Genomic DNA, 25454 nt, shown 5'->3' with positions numbered 1-25454 from the left:
CAAGTGTATGAGCCAGCCAGAGTAAACAGAGGCAGGGATATCAGCCAAGTGAAGGGGACTGTGAGACAGGCCAGCTTTCTAACTTCCTCTCCCTTTGGCTCCATTATCCCTCAACCCCAATCACTAAACATCTCTTGCTGGTTGCTTAAGGAACCATCACTATGAACAGTACCAGACTAATCATTCATTCAGTGAAGCAGACTTCCCCTTTGACTGCCTTGATTCCCATTTCCTGAGTGAGTAGAAGAAAAAAAAACTTGTTTCTTATTTGCTATTCTCTCCCTGTGAAAATCATACTTGCAAATGTACCTTCCTTGGCCAAGCAGGAAGTGCACATCTCAGTGCACACCTGCAAATTTGATCAGCACCTGTCAATCAGGGCCAAAGTTTCCCGACATCCACAGTGACAGCCTGAAGGTGCCCTTAATGGCAGAAACCACCTTAGAGAGCTGTGTGCTCAGAAGACTGGAGGGACCAAAAGGAAGTCAGGAGACAGAAACTTCCTGAACCTCAAAACTAAATGACATCATCAGACCCAAATCCCTTCTGTATCTCTCCAAATTCACTCCAGACCTCTACCTCAGTTGATTTCCAAGGCTCTGAACACCAACCAGAATGAGAAGTACACAAAAGAAGGATGAACCCTTTCCTTTCTGCAGAGGGGAGTCTGACTGTCACCGTTCCTATGCCTAGAATTTTCTCTCTGGTTTGGTGTGAAGCATTGAGGACTTCACACTCTGGCTTTCTTCCAGCATACACATCCTCCATTGGGGCTTCACACTGGTCATTTTCTCTCTCTCTCTCTCTCTCTCTCTCTCTCTCTCTCTGTCTCTCTCAGTCTCTCTGCCTCTCTCAGTCTCTCTCTCTCTCTGTCTCTCTCAGTCTCTCTGTCTCTCTCAGTCTCTCTCTCTCTCAGTCTCTCTCTCTGTCTCAGTCTCTCTCTCTCTGTCTCTCTCAGTCTCTCTCTGTCTCTCTCAGTCTCTCTCTCAGTCTCTCTCTCTCTGTCTCTCTCAGTCTCTCTGTCTTTCTCAGTCTCTCTCTCTCAGTCTCTCTCTCTCTGTCTCTCTCAGTCTCTCTGTCTCTCTCAGTCTCTCTCTCTCTCAGTCTCTCTCTCTCAGTCTCTCTCTGTCTCTCTCAGTCTCTCTGTCTCTCTGTCTCTCTCAGTCTCTCTCTCTCTCAGTCTCTCTCTCAGTCTCTCTCTCTCTGTCTCTCTCAGTCTCTCTGTCTTTCTCAGTCTCTCTCTCTCAGTCTCTCTCTCTCTGTCTCTCTCAGTCTCTCTGTCTCTCTCAGTCTCTCTCTCTCTCTGTCTCTCTCTCTCAGTCTCTCTCTCTCTCAGTCTCTCTCTCAGTCTCTCTCTGTCTCTCTGTCTCTCTCTGTCTCTCTGTCTCTCTCAGTCTCTCTCTCTCAGTCTCTCTCTCTCTCTGTCTCTCTCTCTCAGTCTCTCTCTCTCTCAGTCTCTCTCTCTCTCTCAGTCTCTCTCTCGCTCTCTCCCCCCCCCCCGCCCAGATTACAATTTTGCAAATTTCTTATGGGGTTTTGCAGAACACTTGGCAACGTCCTTGTATAGCATTCACAATGCTCAGAGTTCAGTCCACCGCACCACATAAACAGGGAATGGCCACACATGCCTGTGATCCCTGTACTCCAGGAGTGGAGGGAAGATGATGAGGCATTCAAGGTCATGCTTAGATCCACGGCAAGTTGAAGCCTAGCCTGAAGTGTGTGAGACCCCATCCACACGTTTCTTAGACACCCTACTCCTACTTACAGGAGTGGTTACTTTTGTTAGGAATTAGTTTTATTACTTGTGGTATGGGATTCAGGTGGCTCTCATGCCCTGTATCTTGCCCATCACTCACATAGAAGTTTATGGAAGGGTAAATTGAGGCATAAAAGCAGGGAGCATAGGGTGCCCAGCCTTGGGAAGGAACTCAGATCCGGACAATCACCACCAGCTGATATTGTAACAGGGCCCAGCAGCTCCCCAGCACTCCATGTTTAAGGTCTTTTGTACCAACATTTGAATTGCTTTTCAAAGGTTCTCAGAACTTGTCAGGAAATAGCTCCACCTGAGAAGCAATGCAGGGACCTGGGATTTCAGAAGAAATTCTAAGAATAGCAGTGTGTGCTGTTGTCCTAGGGCTTCCTCTCCCTAGGCCCTGTGAAAATGAAGTTCCCTGGAGAGAGTGTGTGCAGAGGAAAGGTACAGTTCAAATGAACTCTGAAGCAAATAGCAGGCAAAGGAAGGGGAAGGGAGACACAGGCATATATACTATGGAACAGGTGAGGAGCTGGTCAATGAAACTGTCCACTGTCCTGCTTTGTGTAACAACCCCAGAGAGCTCCAGAGAGAAGTAGCTTAACCCAAGTCCTCAGCTTCTCTCTAAACAGCCCACACTGTGGCAGGCAGGGAACTACTTTCCAGGTCACCATACTTCTGCAATGCTCTGCAGAATCTCCTTTCAACACATGGAAAACCTGCACATTCTTTGAAACCCACCTAGAGGCGGATTCCAGTAGAAAACCTTCCAGAAAAGGCCATTCCTCCCTTCCCACTCTGAAGCACTTTCTCAGCATTTCTCTTTGGAAGGCTCTGAACTTTTTTAGGGGGAAAGGCTTGGTTCCCATTCATTTTTTTAAAAACTATCTCTGAGCTTAGCCCTGGCTTTGACATACACATGTTGATGGGTGGATGTGTGTTGATTTTGCTCACCTGGGACACCAGGATGACAGCACCTTTTACATGCAGTGAGGCTCAATGCACAGAGTCAGACTAAGACCTCGACTCACCGTCCAGTGCCATGCACTGTGGAGCCATTGTTTACTTCAAATGGTACAACCCAAAGATGGGGTAGCTAGGAAAAGAGGGAGTCACCCCGTCCCTACATGACCTTCCTGGAATTCTACAGCTTGCTCTGAGTTGTACAGTCAGTAAATACTAAGCAAGAGGAAAATAGCCAGCTGCCTAGGTCCTTGTAAGGAATTCTCTCTAGGCAATCACATAAGACTTGCAAAAATTAGCTTAAAATTTGACCAACTTAAAAGCTTATCCCCCCCAAAACATGTATATAATTTATTTTTTTAACCTGATTTTAACAATATTTTCTATTTATGCTTTGATAATTTCATGAATGTAATGTAAGGTATCCTAGTCATACCCACCCCTATTTCCTCATACCCCCAGCAAGTCCTTCCCCTGTCTTCCTGTGTTCTCCATCTTTAAAAGATCTGCTGAGTTCAGTTGGAGTGGCCTGTTGGAGTGCTCACTGATCATGTTGACTTGATCTGTGTGAGTTCATGAGCACAATGGCATGGCATGTCGACAAGACAACCTTTCCCAGCATCCTCCACTCTCTCCAACCTTTACCTTCTTAACTCCATGCTCTCTCATGATGTGTCCTGAGCCCTGACAGGATGTAAGTACAGACATAGATGTCCTTTTAGAGCTAAACACTTGACAGTCACTTTTCCTCAGCACTGTCCTGGCTACTCTCATGTCAACTTGACACAAGCTAATCATCTGAAAAGAGGGAACCTCATTCGAAGAAATGCCTTCTTAAGATCCAGCTATAGAAATCTTAACCAGTGGTTAATGGAGAGGGCCCAGCACTTTGTGGGTGGTACCAGGTCTGGGTTGCTGGTCCTGGATTCTATAAGGAGCACAGGTTGAGCAAGCCGTAATGAGCAAGTCAGTAAGCAGCACCCTTCCATGGCCTCTGCATCAGCTCCTGCCACCAGGTTTCTGCCCTTCTTGAGTTCCTGTCTCCATTGCTTCCAGTTATGAACTGTTATATGGAACTGTGGGTGAAAGAAACACCTTTTAAGTTGCTTTTGGTATTGGCGTCTTACCACAGCAAATAAGATAAGCACTTTGACCTGTTTTGAGTCTTGGCATTGACTGCTGTCCGTTGCAGAGAGAAGCTTCTCTGGCCAAGGATGAGAACAGCACTAATTGGACATGATTTCTTTCTCGTGGGGCAGAACTAATTTCCAATCACAACAATTGGTTACCCCAATAATCTTTATGCCACAAATGCACCAGTGGACATCTCTTGCCTGGCAGGTCATATTGTAGCATTCAGAGTACAGCACAAATGTGTGTGTGTGTGTGTGTGTGTGTGTGTGTGTGTGTGTGTGTAGGTAGGCACATGTATGTGGAGGTCAGAGGACAACTCTTGGGGATTGGATCTCTCCTTCTATGTGGCATATGAGGATGTTATTCAGTTTGTCAGGCCTGTGTATTTAATTGCTAAGCTACCTCACCAGCCTCAGATTTCTTTTGAAGACATCACAAATTTAGAGGCTAAGGAGATGTTCCAGTCAATAAAGTGTTTCATATGGAAGCATTCAGATCCCCCAAACCCACATAAAAGGACAGGTATAAGGGCTACATGTCTCTCATTCAACAATGTGGAAAGTGGAGACAAAAGAATGCCTGGACTCCACCCTCTGCACTCCCCTACTCCAGTCAGGGAGACTAGATCAATCAGTGAGCTCTAGGTTTAGTGAGAGAATCTCTCAGAGAAAGATTCAGGATTGAGGAGAACTCCTGTTGACTACTACTGGCTTCTACACACACACACACACACACACACACACACACACACACACACACACACACAGCCAAAAATAGATGTCTCCAGTTTAGCATACAGGCATGATGAAGTGTACCAGTAACCTCAGCACTTGGGAGGGAGAGGCAGGAGCATCTTGAGTTCAAGGCTGCTCTGGACTTGTTTCAAAAATACAAAAGCAAAGCAAAAGAAACCAAAGACATCATAAATTTAGGTAGTGCAATGGCCCTCCACCATCATGCTTATGTATCTAAGAGTTCAACTACCAGGTGGAATGGAAACTGGTTAAAGTACGTTTCTCCCATAGTAAATGTGTACAGACTTTCTCCTTATTGTTTCCTAAATGGGACATTATAACAATGATTTGCATAGTGTCTGTTTGGTATTCAAGAGGAGGATGTGAATCAGTTGTATGTAAATACTGTGTTATTTACACAAAAAGGCTTGCTTGTTTGGTAGCCTGGATATCCAGGAACCAGCGCTGCTCCCATTTCCCATTCTCTCTGCTCCCACAGCACAAGGTTCTGTCTCTGCTCACACAGGGTTACTTCACGGGTCTTTTATCCTTATCACTTCATCCCTGTTCCACCATACCCTGAGTCCCTCCTTCCACCCATGGCAGTCACACAGCAGCCTGAGCTTTCTCTTCAAGCAGAAGTAACTCCTTTCTAACAGCTCCTCGGAAAGCCCTCAGGGTTTCTTCCTTATGCTTTGAGCGAAGCTCTTATGCTGGCGTGAAGAGCTTCACTATTTTTATTCCACCGTTTGTGGTTCTAGTCTTAGGCAGCTGGAGGCCTTCTTCAGTCTAGCTTCCCCTGCCCTAGACTCTTCCCCTACTTTTTCTTGGCTGCCTTCTTTCTTTACTTCAAGGACTACCCTAAGTAGGTCACCCTGCTGTTTCCTGTCACAGCTCTTTACTAAGCCGTAATTAAAGTAGCAGCCCTTTTATCTCTGCAATGGGGACAACAATTAGATTATTTGTGAAAGATGGTTAGACCAGAGAGTCACAGAAAGTGATACATGGCAGGGATCTTCATTCGACTTGAAATGCCTAGGTGCACATGTATTCAGGATTCTTTTGATGTTCTGAGAGCCTGAAGACAGTTACAAAATAAGTGTAAGCCCAGAATATATTTTATGCTTTTCTTCAACCTTTAATAGCCGTCTCACATGTACCAAATGTTACAACATTCTCGGTGATTCATCTAAGAACCATTCAAAAAAAGTATTCGAATTACTTTTCGATGAAGTATATATATTTTACTACCATTTCATTGGGTTTCATATGTTTCAGTTCCATTGCTCAAGGACAATGAGAAGACAGAAGATCATTGCCCCCCCCCACACCTCCCACATCTTTATGATTCAAAATGGCAGTCTGAGAGAAGAGGCCATGGGCTTTCAGTTCCCTGGGACATCAGTGGAGATTTTACAAAGTGAAGTCAACTGTGAATTGAAAGGTTTCCTGGGGAGCATAAAGTGAATCCCATTAGTTCCAAGAAGCTAAGGAAACTTAGGAGGCCCAGGAAACTCATAAAGTTACAGGATTCACAAGGCCCTACCACCATGTTACATAAGCAATGGCTAAGGAGCAGAGACTCTTCAGTGGAGCTGCCTACAAGTTGTACAGAGAGCTTCATGAATGTAGCTTTTGCAAGTCACCACCCATGCTATGGTCAGTTTGCTTTTTTTCCCTGTGACTCATCTGCCTTTCAATCACCCATATTTATTCTAGTCCCATTTCTGTTGCTGTAATAAAATACTCTGACAAAAGTAACTTAGTGGAGAAGAGTTTATTTATCTCCTTTCCTGGTTATAGCCCATCATAGCAGAGGCAGCAAGAACTTCAAACATTTAGTAACATCACACCCACAGTCGGAAACGATAGGAATGAATGCATGTTTGTTTAATGCTTAGCCAGATGTCTCTTCTCTTATATAGTAGAATGGTGCAGCACACTTTCAGACTGGATCCTCCCATATTAATTAAGGCAATCAAGACAATACCAAAAAGACATACCCACAAGCCAAGCTGACCTATGCAAACAGTCTTTGAGAGACTTTTCCATAGTCTTTAACTCAGACTATGCCAAGTTAAAACCATCACAATGTGCTGGGGAGTAACCCCTCACCTATGCTCCCATAACCTAGATAAATCCGTTAACTCACTAAAGTGAGACCTGGGTAGAATCATTTCTTTGATCTATCCTTGGTGATGCATAGATACTTACCTGTCCCAGGAAAAGGTCACACAACAGGGTATAAGGAGTGCAGGAGGCTGTTACTCATAGGAGCAGAAAAGAGATTCCCCCTCACAATCAACCAGAGCGGTTGACTTGTTGATTAAGTGTCCCATTTTAGGCTAAAATATGTGGTGGCATCCAAGTGCTAGACAAACTAGCTTTCTACCTGTGAGCTGCACCCTCAACCTCATCAGAGCTTCCCCCCCTCTTCTTAGCATTCCTCGTCAATATAGTCCAATCATTGGCATTGAGAAATACAGTAAATGACAAGCAAACGATTGAGTGTGTGCACCATTTCCTCCTTTAAGAAAAGAACTATGTTCCTTTGTCTATAAGAAGACGGTGCAAGCCCAGGCATGTCCAGACCCCAGCTCTGTGAATGCTTACATGCATTTCAGATATTTCATGCTCTTTTCTTTCTGGGTTCCACACAGACACAGGGCCACACATTATTGACCCTTTCGCATGTACCTCACGATTCTGACCATGGAGGGCCACTAGTCTATCTTCCCACAGAAGCTACTCCCTTGTTCTAAGGTGACTCTTCTCCAGCACTACACACACCTTATCCTCAGTCTCCCTCATGATGTATAAAGTAGAGGCAAGTCTGGTTACAAAGCTGGAGACTAGAGCTGTGGAATCACAGACTTAGCGCTGCTCTGAGTGCAGGTGAGCTGAGGTGGTCAGTTCACACTTGCCTTGTTCTAGGCATTAGATGAAACTGCTTTCTCTTCGGTGTTTTGAGTCAGTCAGTACTCATAGTGAGCTAAGCGCTCAAGCGATGCCCCTGGGAAAGGCACGGCATGTGATCTCCAGCTCACAGAAACCCTGGGTGTACAATGGAACCTTAGCTATGCACTAGTAAGCATTGGACTTATATTTGCCCCTTTCCCCACATATTTCTTTTAAGGACCTCAGGCAAATGAGGGTCCCCTGGAGGCCCTGGACCACATGGCTCGCTATGCCATTCAGCAACAGAATGCACAGTGGTCCACAGTGGTGTCCATTGTCATTATTTGTATTTTCCTGGTTATTGGCATGTGACAAACCCTTTAATGCTGAGTAACAGGCAGTACATTTGGCATTCATTACTTTTTAAAATTTGTAGCAGGCCTAGGGGGTCCACACTGTTTTTGTTGTAGTTTCACAAAAGAGACTGAAGAGCAGGCAGGCAAGTAGACAGAACAGCTATCCTTCAAACCTGCATGCTGACAGTCCTTACCATCATGCAAATCGCCTTGTAGCAAATCTAAGACACGAACGTTTTCTGAATAATTAGCTCACTGATTTCGGGTCATGTGTGGTCCGATACAGAAAAGGTAAACCCTGCTGTTGAGAGCCATGTTCTAGTGGGAGGAGGGAGACAGCTTTCAAATCACCAATTAAGAGGAAGGGAAGTGTGCTGAGCTGTAGAACAGGACTCCCTGTGCCTACAAATGGAAGAGCAGCTCCTTCTCAAGAGGAAGGCTCAGGGCCAACTGCCGAGGTGGGGTTCTTAAGGGTCACAAACACTTTCAGAAGTCTGAGGCAGAAAGGTAGACTACGTATACCCATACAGAGGCTCTCTACCTTGTTATCCATCCTGCTGCTTCTCTGCCCTCCCTCCTCCCATTCTTTATCATCATGCATCCCGTTATTCCTTCCTGCCATGGCTTCCCATTAGAGCCCCCGTGCAGCCTCAGAATCTGCTGTCCAGTCTGCACACCCAGCCAGAGTTGCCACGTGACGTGAAATGTATTGATACCTGTGGTGTCAGGGGAGCAGAAGCTAAACCCTGAAAGTCAACACTCCCTGCTTTCTCCTCAGCCCCCATACTGTGGAGAGAGTTGAATGTGTCTCCAGCTGTACTGCTTTATTCGCTGTAAACTGGGGACTCAAGCTGTGAAGGCCCCCGGAGAGTCTCTCAGTGCTGTGAGATACATCCCAAGGGTGCCCTTGGAAGCAGGAGATGCATGTAGAGTAGGCTTCCAGAAAGGCTGTGGTTTCCAGTTTGACTCAGAGCAGGGGGGAAAGGGGGGGGGGTGCAGGGCAGACTGCAAGAAGAAAAAGAGTTTTGCTTTCATTGTATTCTTAGTCTGTGGAGCAAAGGCCAAAGCCAGGAAAAGCAGACCAGGGCACCCAGCTCTGTGGAAGCATCCTGACCTGTGTCAGGACACTCAGGCTTGTCCGGCACAGCACCACCTGTGTTTGTTTTGAGAAAGTACTTTTTGTTTCCGGGCCTTGAAGGTCCTTATTGGCTGAACACTGTCCTTGTTTGGTCATGGTTTCCTAGGGTTCCAGGAATCTGAAATGGTTCTCAGTAGGCAGGAACAACAGAGGAAAGCCAGGCTGTGGCCAGGACAAGGGCTCTTCTCTGGAAGCTAACTAACTATGCTGACGGTGCTTATGTGCTTGCTATTGGGGTTGAAGATGCCCCAAAGAGTATGCCTTCCAGGGCAGATCTTACTCTATGAAGGAGAAATTGGAAAAACACAGCCTCCCCCAAGTCGCAACCAACCTTGAACAAAAACTACATAGATGACCAAAGAGATGCAACAATGCTCACACTAGGATCTGGGGTGGGGGAAAACACAGAGAACATGTCTGGGAGAACATTGAGTTAATTTCGTAAGTTGTCTGGTCTCAAGAGTGATTGGTTAGCCTCACAAGTCACCCTGAAAACCTGAGATGATGTTCAGTGCATTGATACGAGCAATAATATAGACAATATAATCAAATTATTGATTGTGCATTCCTTAAACATCTGCATTACATTGTTAATGTATTTACCATCCATGGAAATCCTAAGAATCCAGCAGAAGGTAGGATCTACATTTGCAGATGAAAAGACTAAGGTTTGGAGTGTGTGTGTGTGTGTGTGTGTGTGTGTGTGTGTGTGTTGTAAGCCAGAAGTCCAACTCCAGTGCTGTCTCTCAAGAGCTGTCACCTTGTCGTTGTTTTTAAGGCAGGATTTCTCACTGGTCTAGAGCTTCTTGGTTAGGTTGTATTGGCTGACTGAAAAGCCTGGGGAATCCCCCTGTCTCTGACCTCCCGGCACTGGGATTATAAGTACACACTACCATATTGTATCGGCTTTGTACGTAGGCTCTAAGGATTGAACCCAGGTCTTTATGCTTGCTAGGCAAACACTTCACTCCCTGAATCATGTTCTTAGGCAGAGAAAAAAAATCACTGAGTGTTTTATAGACAAGGCAGGTCTGGGAATCCAAGTCAGGCCGGTGTGAACTTCAATCTCATGCTCACCGCCAGCCCAACTGCAAAGGCGGCAAACCACTCCTCCGGGAGGAGTTTCACCACTAACTTGTCCCTTTACTCCTTCAAAGCCTGCTTTATACATCACGTCTTCTGAGAGCCCCAGTCAGAACCAGCTCTTCCTGTTCTGGGCACCCATAGCTCTTAGCCTGACCCTCTGTCAGAGCACTTAGTACCTCCTCCTGTGCGTGAGTTAATTGTGTCCTGGTAGTTCCTCTCCACCCAAAGTGGGTTGTTAAGGTTCCCCCGTGGTACTTAGCATTTTACATGAGCCTCCCATCTTATCTTAAGGGCATCTATGTGCCTTCAAATCTTTCTTAGTGCTTGGGGCTTCATTGTGCTGAGGGCAGAGATGTCACTGTCCTGGCAGGAGGGACAATATTCTAAAGAGAGACGTCTGTGCCCTCCTTTAAGCAATCAGGCTATTGAATCAGTCTGCTCCAAAGAATTGGAATTTCCCCAGTAATCATGCTGGGTGAAAGAAAAGGCTGACACCCTGGTGCTAGCGAGGGGGGAAAGTTTCCAGGAAGATATTTTGCACAGTTCTGCCAGCTACCAGACCATCTTGAGGGAGATCCTGGCGTTCAGGCAATGACAGATCGATGATGTGTGGGACCACACTTTGAAATAGGACTGCTTAGCTATGCGCAGCTCTTCTCCATGTAAGCCCAAACTTTATGTCAGGACCCCAGATATAGATTTGGGGGTGGGAGTCACTGGATCTCTTTATTAGTGTCCCTCCCTAACACAGACACATTGACTAAATCACTTTGCTTTGCTTTCATTGTTTTGTGTCTTTTTAATTTGTCTATTGAGGTTGGGGGTGTGGGGGTGGGCCTATCTTGTCATGGCTGCCAGGACTCAGGCTCTGACCTTAATAAGATACCTTCTGAGGGAGGCTGGTAAGTGCAGTTTCTGTTTGACTACTGACTGTGACACCTGCTAGGGGGCTATTTTTAATTCCTATGGTAAGGGTCATTGAACAAACTGGACAGAGGTCAGGGGCTGCTGAGTGCAATAGCCAGGTCTCAGATGACTGGAGAAGCAGAGTCATATGAGCGACTGTTCCCAAATGGTCCTCTCTACTCCTATAGAGACATGCATATTATTGTTTGCCTGATTAGGGTGCACTTTGGAATGTGATATCACATACCTCGTGCTCTTACATTAGATCCCAGGATTCTTTTGCCTGATAAAAAAAAAATTCTGACCTCTATAAACAATGCAGTCATTTTCTAAGATGACATCTGAGACTGAAAAGCCACACGGAAGCTTTGAGTTCATGCATCTCTGAGTGTCTGCCTCTGGCACTACCCTGGAGAGGTTCTGAGCACTAGGGTGAAGGGTGGCTAAACTGGGTTCATTCATTGGGCAAATTAATTAGTAACCGAAGCCTTGGCTTCCTCTTCTGTGTGTGGGAATTACAGTCAGGTTCTCTTACAACGCTGCCGCCGAGAGTCAAACCCAGTTCTTAGCTCAGGCCCTTGCTCAGCTAAGGGATTTTCTGTGTCTGTGGCTGCAGCAGCTCCTGTGTCTTTGTCATTGTTTTGCAGAGGACAGCATCTGGCTGCTCAGAAAGAGATCAGCAAAGCTGAGAAATTTTACCCCTGTAGTGAGTAGAAAATCACAGGATCACACGTAGCTCCCAGCAGCGAGTATAGTTACGTTTCTGCTCCAAACAATCGCTTGTGCATTTTTAAGTTGCCAGAATCAAAGGTATTCCAGAAAGTACTCATACATTTATAAAGTTATTTTTTTTAACATAAAACTGTGGACCAGCGACACAAGGTGACAGTCTCGGTGCTGAAGCTCAGGCCATGTATTTTGCCCTCAGCACCCGTGTCTCCCATGGTGTCCCCAGCTGCTACCCTCTCCCTTCAGCTTCCCCACCAGTCACTTTGGAAACAGGGCACACCATGAGGCCCAGCTCCATCTGATAGCTGTCAGACATTGATAACATATCTCACTACACAGACTCTCTAGAGATGAGTCTATTTCCTTACATAAAGATGCTTCTAGTCAGCTCCCAGCATGACTTCTACATAGGTTAATTCTGCTGAAACCAAAATTGACATGGTCCATATTAAATTTGGGGGCTGTCTCAGACCCTAGTCCTTTCCTTAAAGGCTACAGAAAAGATGCTCAACATGGGGAGAGCAGATGTGAGAGCCAGCACACTGTGGCTCACATCATCCTGTTCTCCACTGAACTGCACAGAGCCAAGCCTCCTTCAGTTCAGGTTCTGTGGCCTCACTTCTGTGAGAGCCGGTGCATGAGAGTACAGGAGCCGGCCCTAAACCATTTGCATCTAAATCCTGGCACCTGCTTTGCTTGTGGTACGAGTGTAAGTCTTTTCTCAGCCAGTCTATGCCTCGGTTTCTATATAAGGAGTGGGAATAATCATGGGCTGAATCTCAAAAGACTGAGTGGAGTAAATGAAGCACCGTGCACAGAGCACTCAGTGGAGCAGCCGGCATGCTAACACTCAGTACTATTGCCATGGAAACCTGACTGTGTGTTGTCTCGCTTCTTTCTCTTTCAAGGTTTATCTAAAATGCCGTGAAGTCTTATTCTGACTTTTCATAAACACTCTTTCTATCTGTTTCAGACCCTGTAATCATTTGTACTTTGCTGAGAGCACACAGACGTGCTGCCATGCAGTGGAATGTCTGTAAACTGTTTTCTTCAGCCCACACTCCTGTCACAGCGAGTGCTGTGGGGGCAGAGTTCTAGGACAAGCCTATTGCCTGCAGAGCCCCTTTAGGTGCTTGATGCTGTAGAGGGAGTCAAGTCAGCTGCAAAGCTATGTAGTTCCACCCAGAATTCCATTCCCCACTGAGGCCCAGCATGTCTGAGCTGGAAAGGCTCCTTAGAAGCCAAACAATTCTAAACTGTTGAAAGTCACAAATGCTGGGACAAGGAAACAGCCTTCTTCAAAGTCATGCATAGTGTTCATGGCTGAAGTTGGAATGGGTATCGGGTCTCAATAGAACTTGCCCACAGCCTTGGGGAGCTGCATCTCACTCTGTAAAATAGAGATGAAACCAGTCCCACATAAGAGAACAAAAAGAGCAGGATGGGATGAAAACCAGCACAGGCCTATGCTTTAGTGCTGGTTTTGCTTAAAAATCAGCATGGTCAAGGGGACAGATCTATTTCCTTAGCAGGGATGAAGAAAGCAGATAAGCTGCCCAGATGACATAGCCACCCTTTTGAACTGACTTTGGGGTTTCTCTTCTGCATGAAGGGATCAGGAGTCCCACAAAGGAGGTGCTACTAAACCCCAGTGTAAAAGCATTGAATAGAACCATCCAGTAATTCTCTGTCTCTTTCTACGCATCATGCAAGCTTAACCCAGAGTCCTCAAGCAGTGATTCTAGTACATCATCTTCCTATGGGGTCTTTGTTCAGAAGATGTGCACACGAGTCATTATTACTGGTCCCTTTGTCACGATTTAAGGTGGTAGGGCTGGGTGAAAGTGAAGTGCCTGTGCCTACGTGTCAGAGAATCTTCTACACACTCCTATTGTCTTCTCTGTCTTGGTGAGTCTCTGAGTAGTGTTTAGGAAAGAAGGAATCGTGGGTGCTTTTCTGCCAGTTAATGGAGATAACTAGAGAAGAGTGTTCTCATCCTTAGAACTGTCAAATATTGTTTTCCAAATTAAGGTAAGGTCAGTGAGCCTCAAGGTGGCCACCCCTCCCCTTCTTTTATTTGCACTTACTCTGGTTTGCTTTCCTACTGCTGTGATAAGCATCATGACCAAAAGCAACCTGGGAAAGTGTTAATTTACTTGGTTTGCACTTCTGGGTCAGTCTATATCTGAAGGAAGTCAGGGCAGGAATCTAGTGGGAACCAAAGCAGAAACCATGAAGGAACATTGCTTTCTGGCTTGCTCATTTTGCTTTCTCTCCTTATCCAGGCCTGCCTGCCTAGGGATGTTACCGCCTACAGTGGACTGGTCCCTCTTACATCACTTAGCTATTAAGAAAATGTCTCACAGACATGAATACAGGCCAATCTGATTGCAGCAATCTCATTTGACTCTGGGATGTGTCAGGCTGACAGCTGAAGGCAAGTAGCAGGCTGTTAAGGGGCAATGGGAAGCACCAGTGCTTATGGGTAATGGAGAAAAGAGGGGAGAAATGGCCACCATATAATTGCTGAGGGCCAATCACAATGTCACTCTAACTTACAAAGGGACTTACTGAAAACAGAGACCTAGGCATGTCACATCACCATGGGTGATATGACCATGTGGCATACAATCCTCCTGGGGGACAGATAGCTCTCACATTTGGAAGAGTCAATCTTTTCAACTCCAAATGAGTAGGTAAAGAAAACAAAACAAGGCACCAGTCATGTCAACTGTCTAGGATGACAGGCACTTAGGACAGATTGATGTGACAGGGAGGCGAGGAGGAGAAGAGACAGCAACTTTTGGCAAAGGAAATTTGTCCAGAAGTTGTTTTCAGACACTGTCTAACTTGATGGAATCTGTTTTCTTGTTGGTTTCTAAGTGATTACTATTACTGTAACAGCAGTCTGTCTACTGGTTTCACAATGCACCATGAGAAGGTTTATATTGGACAACCCCGCAAAGAGCACATCTAACACCAAGCTAATAAACCTGTATGACAGGAATCACCATGTGGCATCTCCTACTGCAGTCATTCTCTCTCATCCAGGCTAGGGTTAGCTTCCCAGCTACTCTGCAGAGGAGCACAGTAGATGCATATACGTAAGGGTCTCACCTGTGATGACTAGTTTTTTTTTTTTTTTTTGAGCTGGGGACCGAACCCAGGGCCTTGCGCTTGCTAGGCAAGCGCTCTACCACTGAGCTAAATCCCCAACCCCTGATGACTAGTTTTAATTGTCAACTTGACACACTTTATAATCACTGGGTAAGGAGTTTCAAAGAGGAAATGTCAGTGATTCTCAACCTGCGGGTCATACTCATGACCCTTGGGGGTGTTACATGACCCTTTCACAGGGGTCACACAAGACTATCAGCAAACACATATATTTACATTGTGATGCATAACAGTAGCAAAATTACAGTTATGAAGTAGCAACAAAAATAACTTTATGGTTAGGGTCACCACAGCATGAGGAAGTATATGTATTAAAAGGGTTGTAAAATTAGGAAGGTTGAGGAACATTGGTCTAGATCATGTTGGCTTGTGGCATGTCTGAAGGAGATTATTTGGATTATGTTAATTGAAGTGGGAGGTCTTTCCACTGTGGGTGGCACTATTCCCTAGGCAGAGATTCCTGGACTGTATAAGAGTGGGGAAAGTGAGCTGAACGCAGCAAATATGCATTCATTCTATTTCCGTTTTTGACTACTTCCACTTCCAGCTACCTTGACTTTCTCTAAACCAAGGACTAAACCCAGAACTGTGAGCTAAAAATAAGCTTTTCTCCCATAAGTTAACTTTCCTCCAGTTTTTTATCAATGCAGATAGGAAAAGGCACTGGGGCACTACCTACCACTTCCAAACAATGACACTTTCTCTCGTAGGCACAGCTTCTACATTATTGGAGATGGCAGAGTAAGAATGCAAATCCTAATTGGCCAGAGCATTATAAAGTTTTATGAATTAATAGGGCCAAATGCTATTTATTGTCATTTCCCACTGTTAAACTTTTAAAGGAAAACTTATTCCCTGTCCTGTTGAATACTCTGTGAGCCTGCGTCATCCTACACTGTCGCTTGTTACCTCCCACCACACATGACAGCTCTCCTCGGATGCTGTGGAGTTAGGCTCCTTGCAATCAGAGACTAAACTCACCAGTGGCTCTCAACTTCTTTGGGGTGAGTCCTGGAGGCTGCATTCTGCTGTGTAAGCTCAGCCCATGCCCCATATTAGTCCCCCTTTACCCTCCTTTGGCACCTGAGACTGACCTAACATCACTGACTGCCGTGGGACTCTTTCCAGATAAATCCAGTCAAGTTCGCAGAACCCTTGCCATCAGCATCTTTAGAAGCCATGGCCAATTTATCCTAACTGACAGTATTGTTGAAACTTATTTTCTGCTCCCCACTTGATGGTTATAGAACAAGGACTTTGAAACTGGAATAGCCCGAATTCTAATTTCAACCCACCCACTGACTAGCTGTGTGATCTGAAATACAGTAATGCAAGCAACTTGAATCTCAGTTTCCCCAAACCACAACGACTAATTCCCTACTTCTTCAGAAGCCTACATCTCGGGACTTTTTCCTCCACAGAGAGAGTATTCCGGGTATTTCATTCTCTGAAAGCAACACAGTCTCAAGCAGGAGGAAGCTTTTTTCTCCCCTTCCGATCTGAGTAGGAATTCTTTGAGAAAAGAGATGTGTCCACAATTCTATTACCAAAGCCCTGCAAAGACACAGTATAGTAAACCGGTTAAATTACAAAGAAAAAGCAGGAAACTGGTGGCATTAGCATGGGAGAATCACTTTAAAGAGTGTTTAAATGCTCGATAAACACTATTTTTATTTCGCTTTCATCATTACGGTCCTTAATTTCAGAGCTCAGGAAAGAGCTGGCTATGTGGGAAGTTTTGAGCATGTGTGGCTGAACCTGGCCCTGTTAGCACTCTCTGGCAGCTGAAGGTGACACAGGTATCCATACGCTCTTGAGACAGCTGTATTGTTGGAGACAGACCATGCTCTGTTTTTATCAACCTTAACAATCCTAACTGGAGGGTCTGGAGAGACGGTCCAGCAGTTGAATTCCTGCTGCTCTTTCAGTGATCAGAGTTCTGCCCTGAGCACCCATACTGGACAACTCATACTTGCCTGCAACTTCAACTCCTGAGGATCCAAATGATCCGGCTTTCACAAGCACCCGCACACAGGTGCACATACGCATTAGACATGGAAAAATGAATCATAATAAAGCAGAAAGGCTTAACTTTAGTCCTGTTTCGTCATGTTTTGGATTACGTCTACCATGTTGGCTGACGATCGTACCCACAAGTCCGTGTTCTGCTGTCAACATGTGTGCGAGGTCGTCTTGGAATGTGAGGCCTGTTCTTTTGTAAGAAGAGCCCTACTTGTAGCCAGAGAGGTATCATCAGTAGTTGAAAGCATGTGCTACTCCTGTAGAGGACTTGGGTCCTCTACTCATGCCAGACAACTTCCAACCACCTGCAACTCAGGGGATCTGATGTCCTCTTGTGGCCTCCACAACCACCTGCACACATGTGCACACACCAACCAAACACAAACATATACAAATGATAAAAAAAATAAAGCATTTTTCTTAAAAGTACAGTCAGAGTCATAATCAAGGAGATCTCTTCTGGTAAGGGTCTTCACCTCATATTTCGGATTTTCTGTGGGAGAGTTGAGGGGATAGCCCAGCCACAGAAGTACCTGCCATGAAGAACTGAGTTCCGTGCATGTCCAGAGTCCATTTCTTAAAAAAACAAACAAACAAAAAACAAAACAAAACTGGATGTGGTAGTGTGTGCTAGAAATCCCAGAGCTGAGGAGACAGACGTAGATCATATGCTGGAGCTTGCTGGCCACTCAGTCTTGCCTAGGTGGTGAATTCCAGATTAGTGAGAGACCTTGTCTCGAAAATAAATGTAAAAGACACCTGAGGAATGATTCCTGAGGCTGTCCTGTGGCTTCTTCGAGCATGTTCACAAACACACATAGCATTCTGGGAGGTTTGTTAGAACACAGCTTGCTAGCCAGTTCCTGTCTCCAGAGCCTCTAAGTTGATAATGTGTGAGCCTTGAGAATTTGCTTTTGTGACATCTTTCCAGGAGATGTTGAGGCTGCTGCTCCTTGACTACTCATTGAGAGCTACCAATAATGCAGTAGAGATGTGAGAGTAGCCACCACGTCTTGAGAGCAGAACGCTTCTCTTAAGCAGCTCCTGGGTTGGCCATGATTTCCCTCTCAATCCTGCATGGTGTGCCTGTAGTCAGTTCTCATTAAAGTCAAGGAAATTTACAGAAAACATCAGCTACAGGACCCTGCTAAAGAAATCGAAGAAGCAGAGGAGCTTCTGAATGCTGCTGACAGAACTTGTGATTTCCCCTCTTTCTCAGTTGACAACCAGAGAAATGACTCGAGACTTTAATATTTCACAGTTAATATTATACTTCTGCAGGGTACTTCACATTTTTTCTAGAATTTTTTTTATCAATGCTATCACATTGGATTCTTTTAATAGCTGCTTTGGGAGAAGCAGACAGGAATTAGCATCGTTTGACAAATCCATAGAGGCTGGATAGGTACCCAGCTCCAGCAGCAAGACCATAGCAGAATAACCCAGGTCTTAGAAGCACCCTCCATTCTATGCAGATCTCCCTCTCTGATGTCCTACATGCTCTGTTGAATGAGTGTTAGTTTTGACTTTGAGCCCGTTTCTTATTCTGAGCTATTTTATTTTCAGATGGTTATGGGTTCTTTGGTGTGGACATATCTCAAAGAAAGATAATGACCTGTGAGGTACCTGATGGAACTCCGGGGCACATATTCCTTTAAGGAAACTTGGGAGTCTTTTCTAAAAGCCAATGCACCTAGTTGCTTCTTAGCATCCATTGATTGTCTCTAAGTCTCCCTACAGGTACCCAAATCCATGGACGCCCAAGTTATTTATATAAATGGCATGGCGTTTGCACATAACCCAGACAGATCATCCCACATACTTGTAAGTCACCTCTAGATCACCTACCTGATATAAATACTGTGCTCATGGTGGTCTCAGTGTATTGTGTGACATAATAACTGGAGAAGAAAGAATGTTTGTTGCAGGTGTCTTTTTTTTCTAAATGATTTTGATCTATGATTGTTTGGACTGAGGACTGGAAACCTCTGGACACACAAAGCTGACTGTAACACAATTTATATGTCTTGAGAAATTTTTATTAGGGCTCCTTGTTGTCCAGGACCACCATATTGTGTGCATTTCATTGATTAATTTTTGTCAGATTGATACAGCTAGAGTCATCTGGGGAAGGGGTGGGGTTCAGTTTGGGGCATTGCCTCTTTCAGTCTGAACAGGTCCGTGGGGAGTTTTCTTGAATAATAATTGATGTGGGAAGGACCAGCTCATTGTGTACAGTGCTATCCCTGGGCAGGTGGTTCTGGGTTGTATAAGGAAGGAAGTTGAGCAAACCAAGGGGGAAAAAGTGAGCAGCATCCTTTCATGGTCTCTGCATCCAGCTGCCTATCTTGAGTTCCTGCCCCAACTTCTCTCAGTGATGGGGTGTGACCTGGGAGTTATAAGCTGAAACAAACCTTTTCTTTTGCAAGTTGCTTTGACTCTGGTGTTCATCACAGACATAGCAGGCTGGGTATGTATGTGGCACTACCCATTACCAACCTTTAGCTCTGTGAAGAAAATCATTCACCACAGAAGACACTTGGCAGCATTTTCTGATTTGTCAAGCTAATCAAGAACTTTAGTGTATGATTTTGAGCAATAGAGCCAAGTACTGGAAGATTTTGGGCAAACTGGGGCCTCATGGAAGAGAACAAGGGAAATGGTCAGGTTTTCTTGATACCACTTAATGCATGGAAAACTATTCAGCCACTAGGACTCAGTTCCCCTGTTTAAAATCACCAACCAGAAAAGCAAGTGACATTTAAAGCTGCAGCCTGGATATATGAACTCCTTCAAAGTGAAGTTCTAGAAAAGAAAACATAGCAGATACAGATGTATGCTGTGGGTCAAGCCAGCATGAATTCACTGACTGCTGATGCTCTCAGCTGAGGTTCATGTATGACAGGAAACAAGGCCTCCTCTCTCTCAGGGCAAATGTCTCGAGTGTCTAGTATCACTTCCCATTGGCCAGAGATTAAATATACACACTTAGATCTCTGGATCATAAATTAACCAGAATTCAACAGTCACTCCATTGTGTATTTTGTTATGCATTATACACTAGCAAAGTTCCTATTTCCATTTGCTATAGAGACCCAGAATGCCAGGAGAGGCTTCTGCCTTACAGACATAGTATAAGTTTCCTTATTAGGGATGCAATGAGATGGGGAGGGGTGTTAGGATAGAGGGGGTGTGGCATGGAGGAAGGGGATGTTCCCAGGCCACAACAGAGACTACACCAGACACAGAACCAATTCTGCATCTGGACTTCCACTCTGAAGTTGATGTTCTCAGCAATCCCCTGGTATGCCTCAGGTTTTAAAAGCCCAGAGGGGAGCCACATATGCAGTAGCATTTTCCACTCTAGACTCAATCCCTTTCATCTTTTTTTTCCTCTAAAAATGTTCAGGAGATAAAGCTCTACATTCCTTTTGCCTCTTGGAACACAATGCTGATACTCCTGTCCTGCTGTATGTAGGAGATTGCCATTGTACCTGACTCTCATCTATATATTCTATAGTCTGTGGATGCCTTAGTTCTATGCCTGTTGCTGTGATTTAAAATCTCTAACAAAAGGAACTTAAGGTAGAAAGAGTTTTATCCTGGTTCATTGTCCAAGGTATAGCCATCATGGTCAAGAAGTCAGCAGAAGCTTGAGGCAGCTCATCATACCATAGTCAGGAAGCAGAGGATGAGGGACAGATATAACTGCTCAGCTCCACTTCTCCATTTATAACATCCAGAATCTCACACAGGGAATGGTGCCACCCACAATGGGCAGTCTTTCTTTCTCAATTAATGCTGTAACAATATAATCCTCCACACATTCCCAGAGGCCCATTTCACAGATGATTCTAGATCCTTCCAAATTGATGATTAACACTGGCATTTCCCTATATGGAATTCTTCCTTGTCCTAAGACTGTTGGCACTGTCTGTCTAACTGTCTTAACTGTCAGTCAACACAAAGCCCATCTGATCCCTATCCAGAAGCATTTGGAGTTCCATTCTCAAGGAAGTCTAGCTCCAGAGAGGGTGACATAAGCTCGTCTTCCAGAAATGACTGAGGCCATCAGACGTCTCTATTCTAAATGGATGATGTCATATAATGAGACTACTGAAGTGCTCAAACAAATTAGGCACAGTGGTGAGCTTAGAGGCTTCTGATGGGTCTCACAATTCAAGCCTCATTCTGTCTAATGACCCGTAAGTACCGTGGCTCCATGGGAAAACCACACAGGCTGCATGAACTCTTCAATCCGCAAGTTCACAGCAAGAGGGCAAACCAATTTATGCCAAACTACATCTCAGATCACAGTCCTGTTAGCTTTTAAGCCCTGCCCTGGCCCCAGGTCTTAACTGAGTACAGTGTAAGCTGCACAGACAGACAAATCGTCATGTGGATTTTATGAGGTCAGCTTCCTGAAATACCTCTCTCTTTAGCATTGGGAAGAAACGGGAACTTTGAGAAGATGCTCAAGGATTTCTCTTCTAAGAAGTTGAGGAATTTTTAACTAATTTTGGTGGGGGGAGGGGGAACCTTCTAATAGTTTCTGTGCATGCCCTGGATTTTGTGGTAAGAGGTAAATTCATGTGACTTCACCTTGGCTGAACGTGCTCCTACTCTAGGTGATAAATACCTGCAGAGCCTGTTTTGCACATTTTTTCTGTTCTCCTTAGTTTCCTGGAGTGGATCATAGCCCATCGTAGACACAGAATAACTGGTTGGTCATCATCAGCATGGGCACTGAAGTAGATCAGGGCTCCCAGTGGACTCCTCGGGAAGTGGGGTGATGTGTTTGTTTTGGTCGCAGAAAGTCTCCTAAGGACAAAGCTGTGCTCTCAGCCTGACCCTCTCTCCAGTCCAGTCAGCTGCTGTTCCTCCCCTGTGCCAGCAGCCACTGCCCTCCCTCTGGTCTTTGCCCACCTGCTGCTTTCAAATCTGTGTTAACAGGTTCAGCAACTCAACCTTGTAAATCTCTCAGCTCACATCTGCAGGACTTTTCTTTCCGTCAGCACGCTTCTGCCCGAGTGGTGCACAGCTCATGTGATTCTTATTCTGCATTACCTTTTTAAAGTTTTAGCAGCTGATTAAATAGAGTAATATGTTGGCTATAAGGCAAACAACATCCATGACTAGTAACTTTAAATATCAGATGAAGCCCACACCCTTCCCTCCATAGACATTTCTAGCCTGTTTACTTCCACCCTTTAAGGACCATCATGACAAATTTAAAACTGTCTGCATCCTCCCTTAGGAATCTGCGGTATTCGTTACTAGATACATTACTGGGACAAACCCCTGACAGACTCAAGGAAGGAAGGGCTTATTATGGTTCCCAGTTCAAGGGTGCAGATCACCGTGGTGGAGAAGACACAGCAGTGGAAACGTGAAGCATCTGGTTACTTCACTTGTGAGACCCAAAAGCAGAAAACGCATGCATGTGCTCAGCTTGCTTTCTCCTTGTTAGGCGGCACAAGGACCCCAGGCAGTGGAACAGTGCCATCCACATTTAGGGTGGCTCTTTCCACATCAATTAACTTAATCTAGAAACACCCTCACAAACATGCCCAGAGGTTATTCCATGGTGATTTTAAATCCTATTAAGTTGACAGTCAAGATTAACCAGCACACACACATACGGAACTAAACAATTCTGTGTTGTTTTGCAGACAGTTATGCCTGCCCCTCCACTCACATTCAGTCTCTCTTGATAATCATAATAGGAAGTAAGCGTTGCAAATTGAAAACACAGTTTGAGCGGGGATTGGGGAGGCTGAAGCACAGTATGCATGTGAGTTTGGGAGGGAAAAGTACGACCTGCCTTAAGGTGATAGAAACATGAGCTTCCTCAAAAAGGAAAAGGTAGGAGGGATAGAAAGCTCAAGTAATAGGAAGAAAAGAAGCATCGAAATCTGTCATGATATGCTACACGAGCAGACAGGAAAGTTTCCCTCAGAGAATCCTTTAGCTGACCCTTCCACAGTCTTACAGATTGAAAGTAGTTAGCATTATGGAGATGAGAAGCACATAGCCCATGAGGGGCACATGTATTAGGAATCTGCCCTATCTCAACACAGTCATGGGAGTTAGCCACTCCCTGACTATATACAGGCTGCCCAGCCTTGGACTCAATGGCTGGAATCTGAATGGAGCAGATGCAGACTCAGTTAAACAGAATGGCTGACCAGCTGCTCTCCTCTGTAGAAGCCCATGCTGTCAGTGGACAAAATGGCAGACGCTTCCACATCCTGAGAACAAAATGGCCCCCTTATTGTTTAGGGTACAGGACACAGGCATCACACAATTTTTTTTCTTTTATTTTGCTTTTGCAAGTAGGAATATAGTATGATTTTTAGCAACTTATTGAGTTTCCTGATTGAAGGATTATCTATTGTATTTACTTGTAAGGGCAGGAGACCTCTTTGTGTCCCCATACCTTTATTATAAATAACTTGTCTGAAATGTCTTGCTCTCCCAACTGTCCCTAAGAGTGATTCTAAAAAGACAAGTGACAGCCAGATCTGAGGTCAGACTTGACTATTTCCAAAGGACAGAGCATTCTGCTGGCTACCTAAACACTCCCTCATTTCAGTGCCCCAAGAACCAGATAAAGGTAGATCAGGCCACTTTATGTACTACAGGATAAGACTTCACTGTACTTCTTCCTCAGAAAGGAATTTACAGGAATACGTTGCAAACAGCACGGCACATGCATGTACTGCCAATGACTTCTTTGCTCAGAGCTAACCTTTGATCTAGATGTCATCCAAACGGCAGCTTGGGAGGAATGCAAGGCTCTGTGACTCTAGTGAAAGCATCTTAAATTATACAGACAGAAATGATAATGAAGGAAAAGTGGAATTTCAGAGACAAAGCCCACTGTCTGGACAGAGGGACCAGAGGAAGCTTGGCCTAGATTTTTTGCCTTTGTTCCGGTTTCCTACACAATATGATAATGAGAGATGGCTCAAGGAGGTCGATCTCCAGCCCCGTTCTAGGTTTCTGTCCTCCGAATAAATGAATAAACACAAACTAAAGATTCAACTCCAAGTTATTTAGGTTTTGTTCTTGTTGTTGATTTGTTTATTGTGATGGATGCCTTGAACCAGATTTCCTGTCAGAGTAGCGTAGGATAACTGACTAATGATAGATCACCGTGACCAAGTCTACACAAGATATTTCTTTAGATAAGCATGGATCAGTTTCATAGATAAGAAAGCAGCAGGGCAGAGGTGTCAGTGATACCCAGAGCCAGGCCCAGGGTCTAGGCACCGGTATACTAACTTCATGGCTCCAAGTTCAGCCTTTTAAAGGACCCTTTCTCTGAAGTTTCAACAAGTACCCCCTCCTTTCTGAGACTTCTGCTCTTACTGGATCCAGATGGTCACATTGTTTACCTTGAACTCATATATTCCACGAACATTTATTGAAGCCAGGTACTGTGAATTGCCTTGGGAAGATAAAAGTCTTCTCCAGGTAGAGCTCAAGGACAAGCATGTTGAAAGCACAGTGGTCGGGATGTAGAATGAGAGACGCCATGCCAGGCAGGAAACACACACACACACACACACACACACACACACACACACACACACACACACACACACACACAGAGTGAGAGAGAGAGAGAGAGAGAGAGAGAGAGAGAGAGAGAGAGAGAGAGATTCTGAAATGAACAGAAAGTAATGAGCGATGGACCCAACTGCCTAATGTCTGGGAAACCTTCCAGGAGGAAGTGTCATCAAATCCGGGCTCTACAAAAACCACAAGAAAGTGGTAGGTGAGGAAGGGGAGGATCTTGGGTTGCTAGGGGAAAGATGAGGGTTGGCCATCAGTGTTTCTCCTTCTGCTCCTGCCTTTGTCCTCTAATGCTGACAACTTGTGTGATGCAGCCCCCGTGCCCACAGCTGGTGACCTCTAGGAAAGGCAAAAGTGCACTGGGCATAGCTGCTTCCAGAGTCAGGCAGGTTCTGATAGCTCTGGGTCACAGGCTTAACCGGATCTGGAATTAACTACTGGCAAACTGATGGACACTGTTGCACAGGACTTTCTTGGTCAGATTACTTGAAGTTGGAAGACTCCCAAAATGTGGGCAGTACCTTCCAGTAGCAGTCTAGATAAAGGAAATGGAAGAATATATATATATATATATATATATATATATATATATATATATATATATATATATATATATATATTGTTTTGGCTCATTTGTGAATTAGTTCATCTCCCATGCTGCTGCTGCTGCTGCTTCCACTGCTATTGAATTCTTTTGAAAATATCAGAACCAGATTTGAGCTTACAATGTGAACTGAAGACCATCAGCTCTCTAGAAATTTCATTGGGTTTTCATCAAAAGATTGGTACTGCTGAGATATCCAACCTTGTAGAGTCAGAAATTATATGTTCTTTCCTTTCTGGTGTGAGATGCTCATGTTGTACCCAGACTGTATTGCATAAGCCAGTCTAATGTATCTGTATCTCCCTTTACTGTATATTTATCCTGCCATTTCTGTTTTTCTAGAGAACACTGACTAATACACAGAGCT

General features: G+C 44.8%; 2 protein-coding genes across 4 annotated transcripts in view; one reads left to right on the top strand and one right to left on the bottom strand.

Annotated features, from left to right (window-relative positions):
• Nucleotides 1-25454, bottom strand: part of Gria1 (glutamate ionotropic receptor AMPA type subunit 1) — a 319566-nt gene that overhangs the window by 163538 nt on the left and 130574 nt on the right. The gene's annotated exons all lie outside the window — the stretch shown is intronic.
• Nucleotides 1-25454, top strand: part of LOC120095106 (uncharacterized) — a 79430-nt gene that overhangs the window by 430 nt on the left and 53546 nt on the right. Inside the window, exon 2 of one of the 2 annotated variants that reach the window (XR_005490233.2) lies at nucleotides 151-236. Coding sequence is in view for 1 of the 2 variants with exons in the window: in XM_063270029.1 (XP_063126099.1) it covers nucleotides 638-1567 (930 nt within the window). In the remaining variant the exon portion in view is untranslated. Of the gene's footprint in view, nucleotides 1-150; nucleotides 24570-25454 lie in introns of those variants that run through there. The other variant, XM_063270029.1, reaches the window with a different exon arrangement.

This window comes from Rattus norvegicus, chromosome 10 (assembly GCF_036323735.1).
Source record: "Rattus norvegicus strain BN/NHsdMcwi chromosome 10, GRCr8, whole genome shotgun sequence".
Lineage (NCBI taxonomy): Eukaryota > Metazoa > Chordata > Mammalia > Rodentia > Muridae > Rattus > Rattus norvegicus.
The sequence above is the reverse complement of the archived record's forward strand: the minus strand, read 5'-3'. Positions and strand labels throughout refer to the sequence as shown.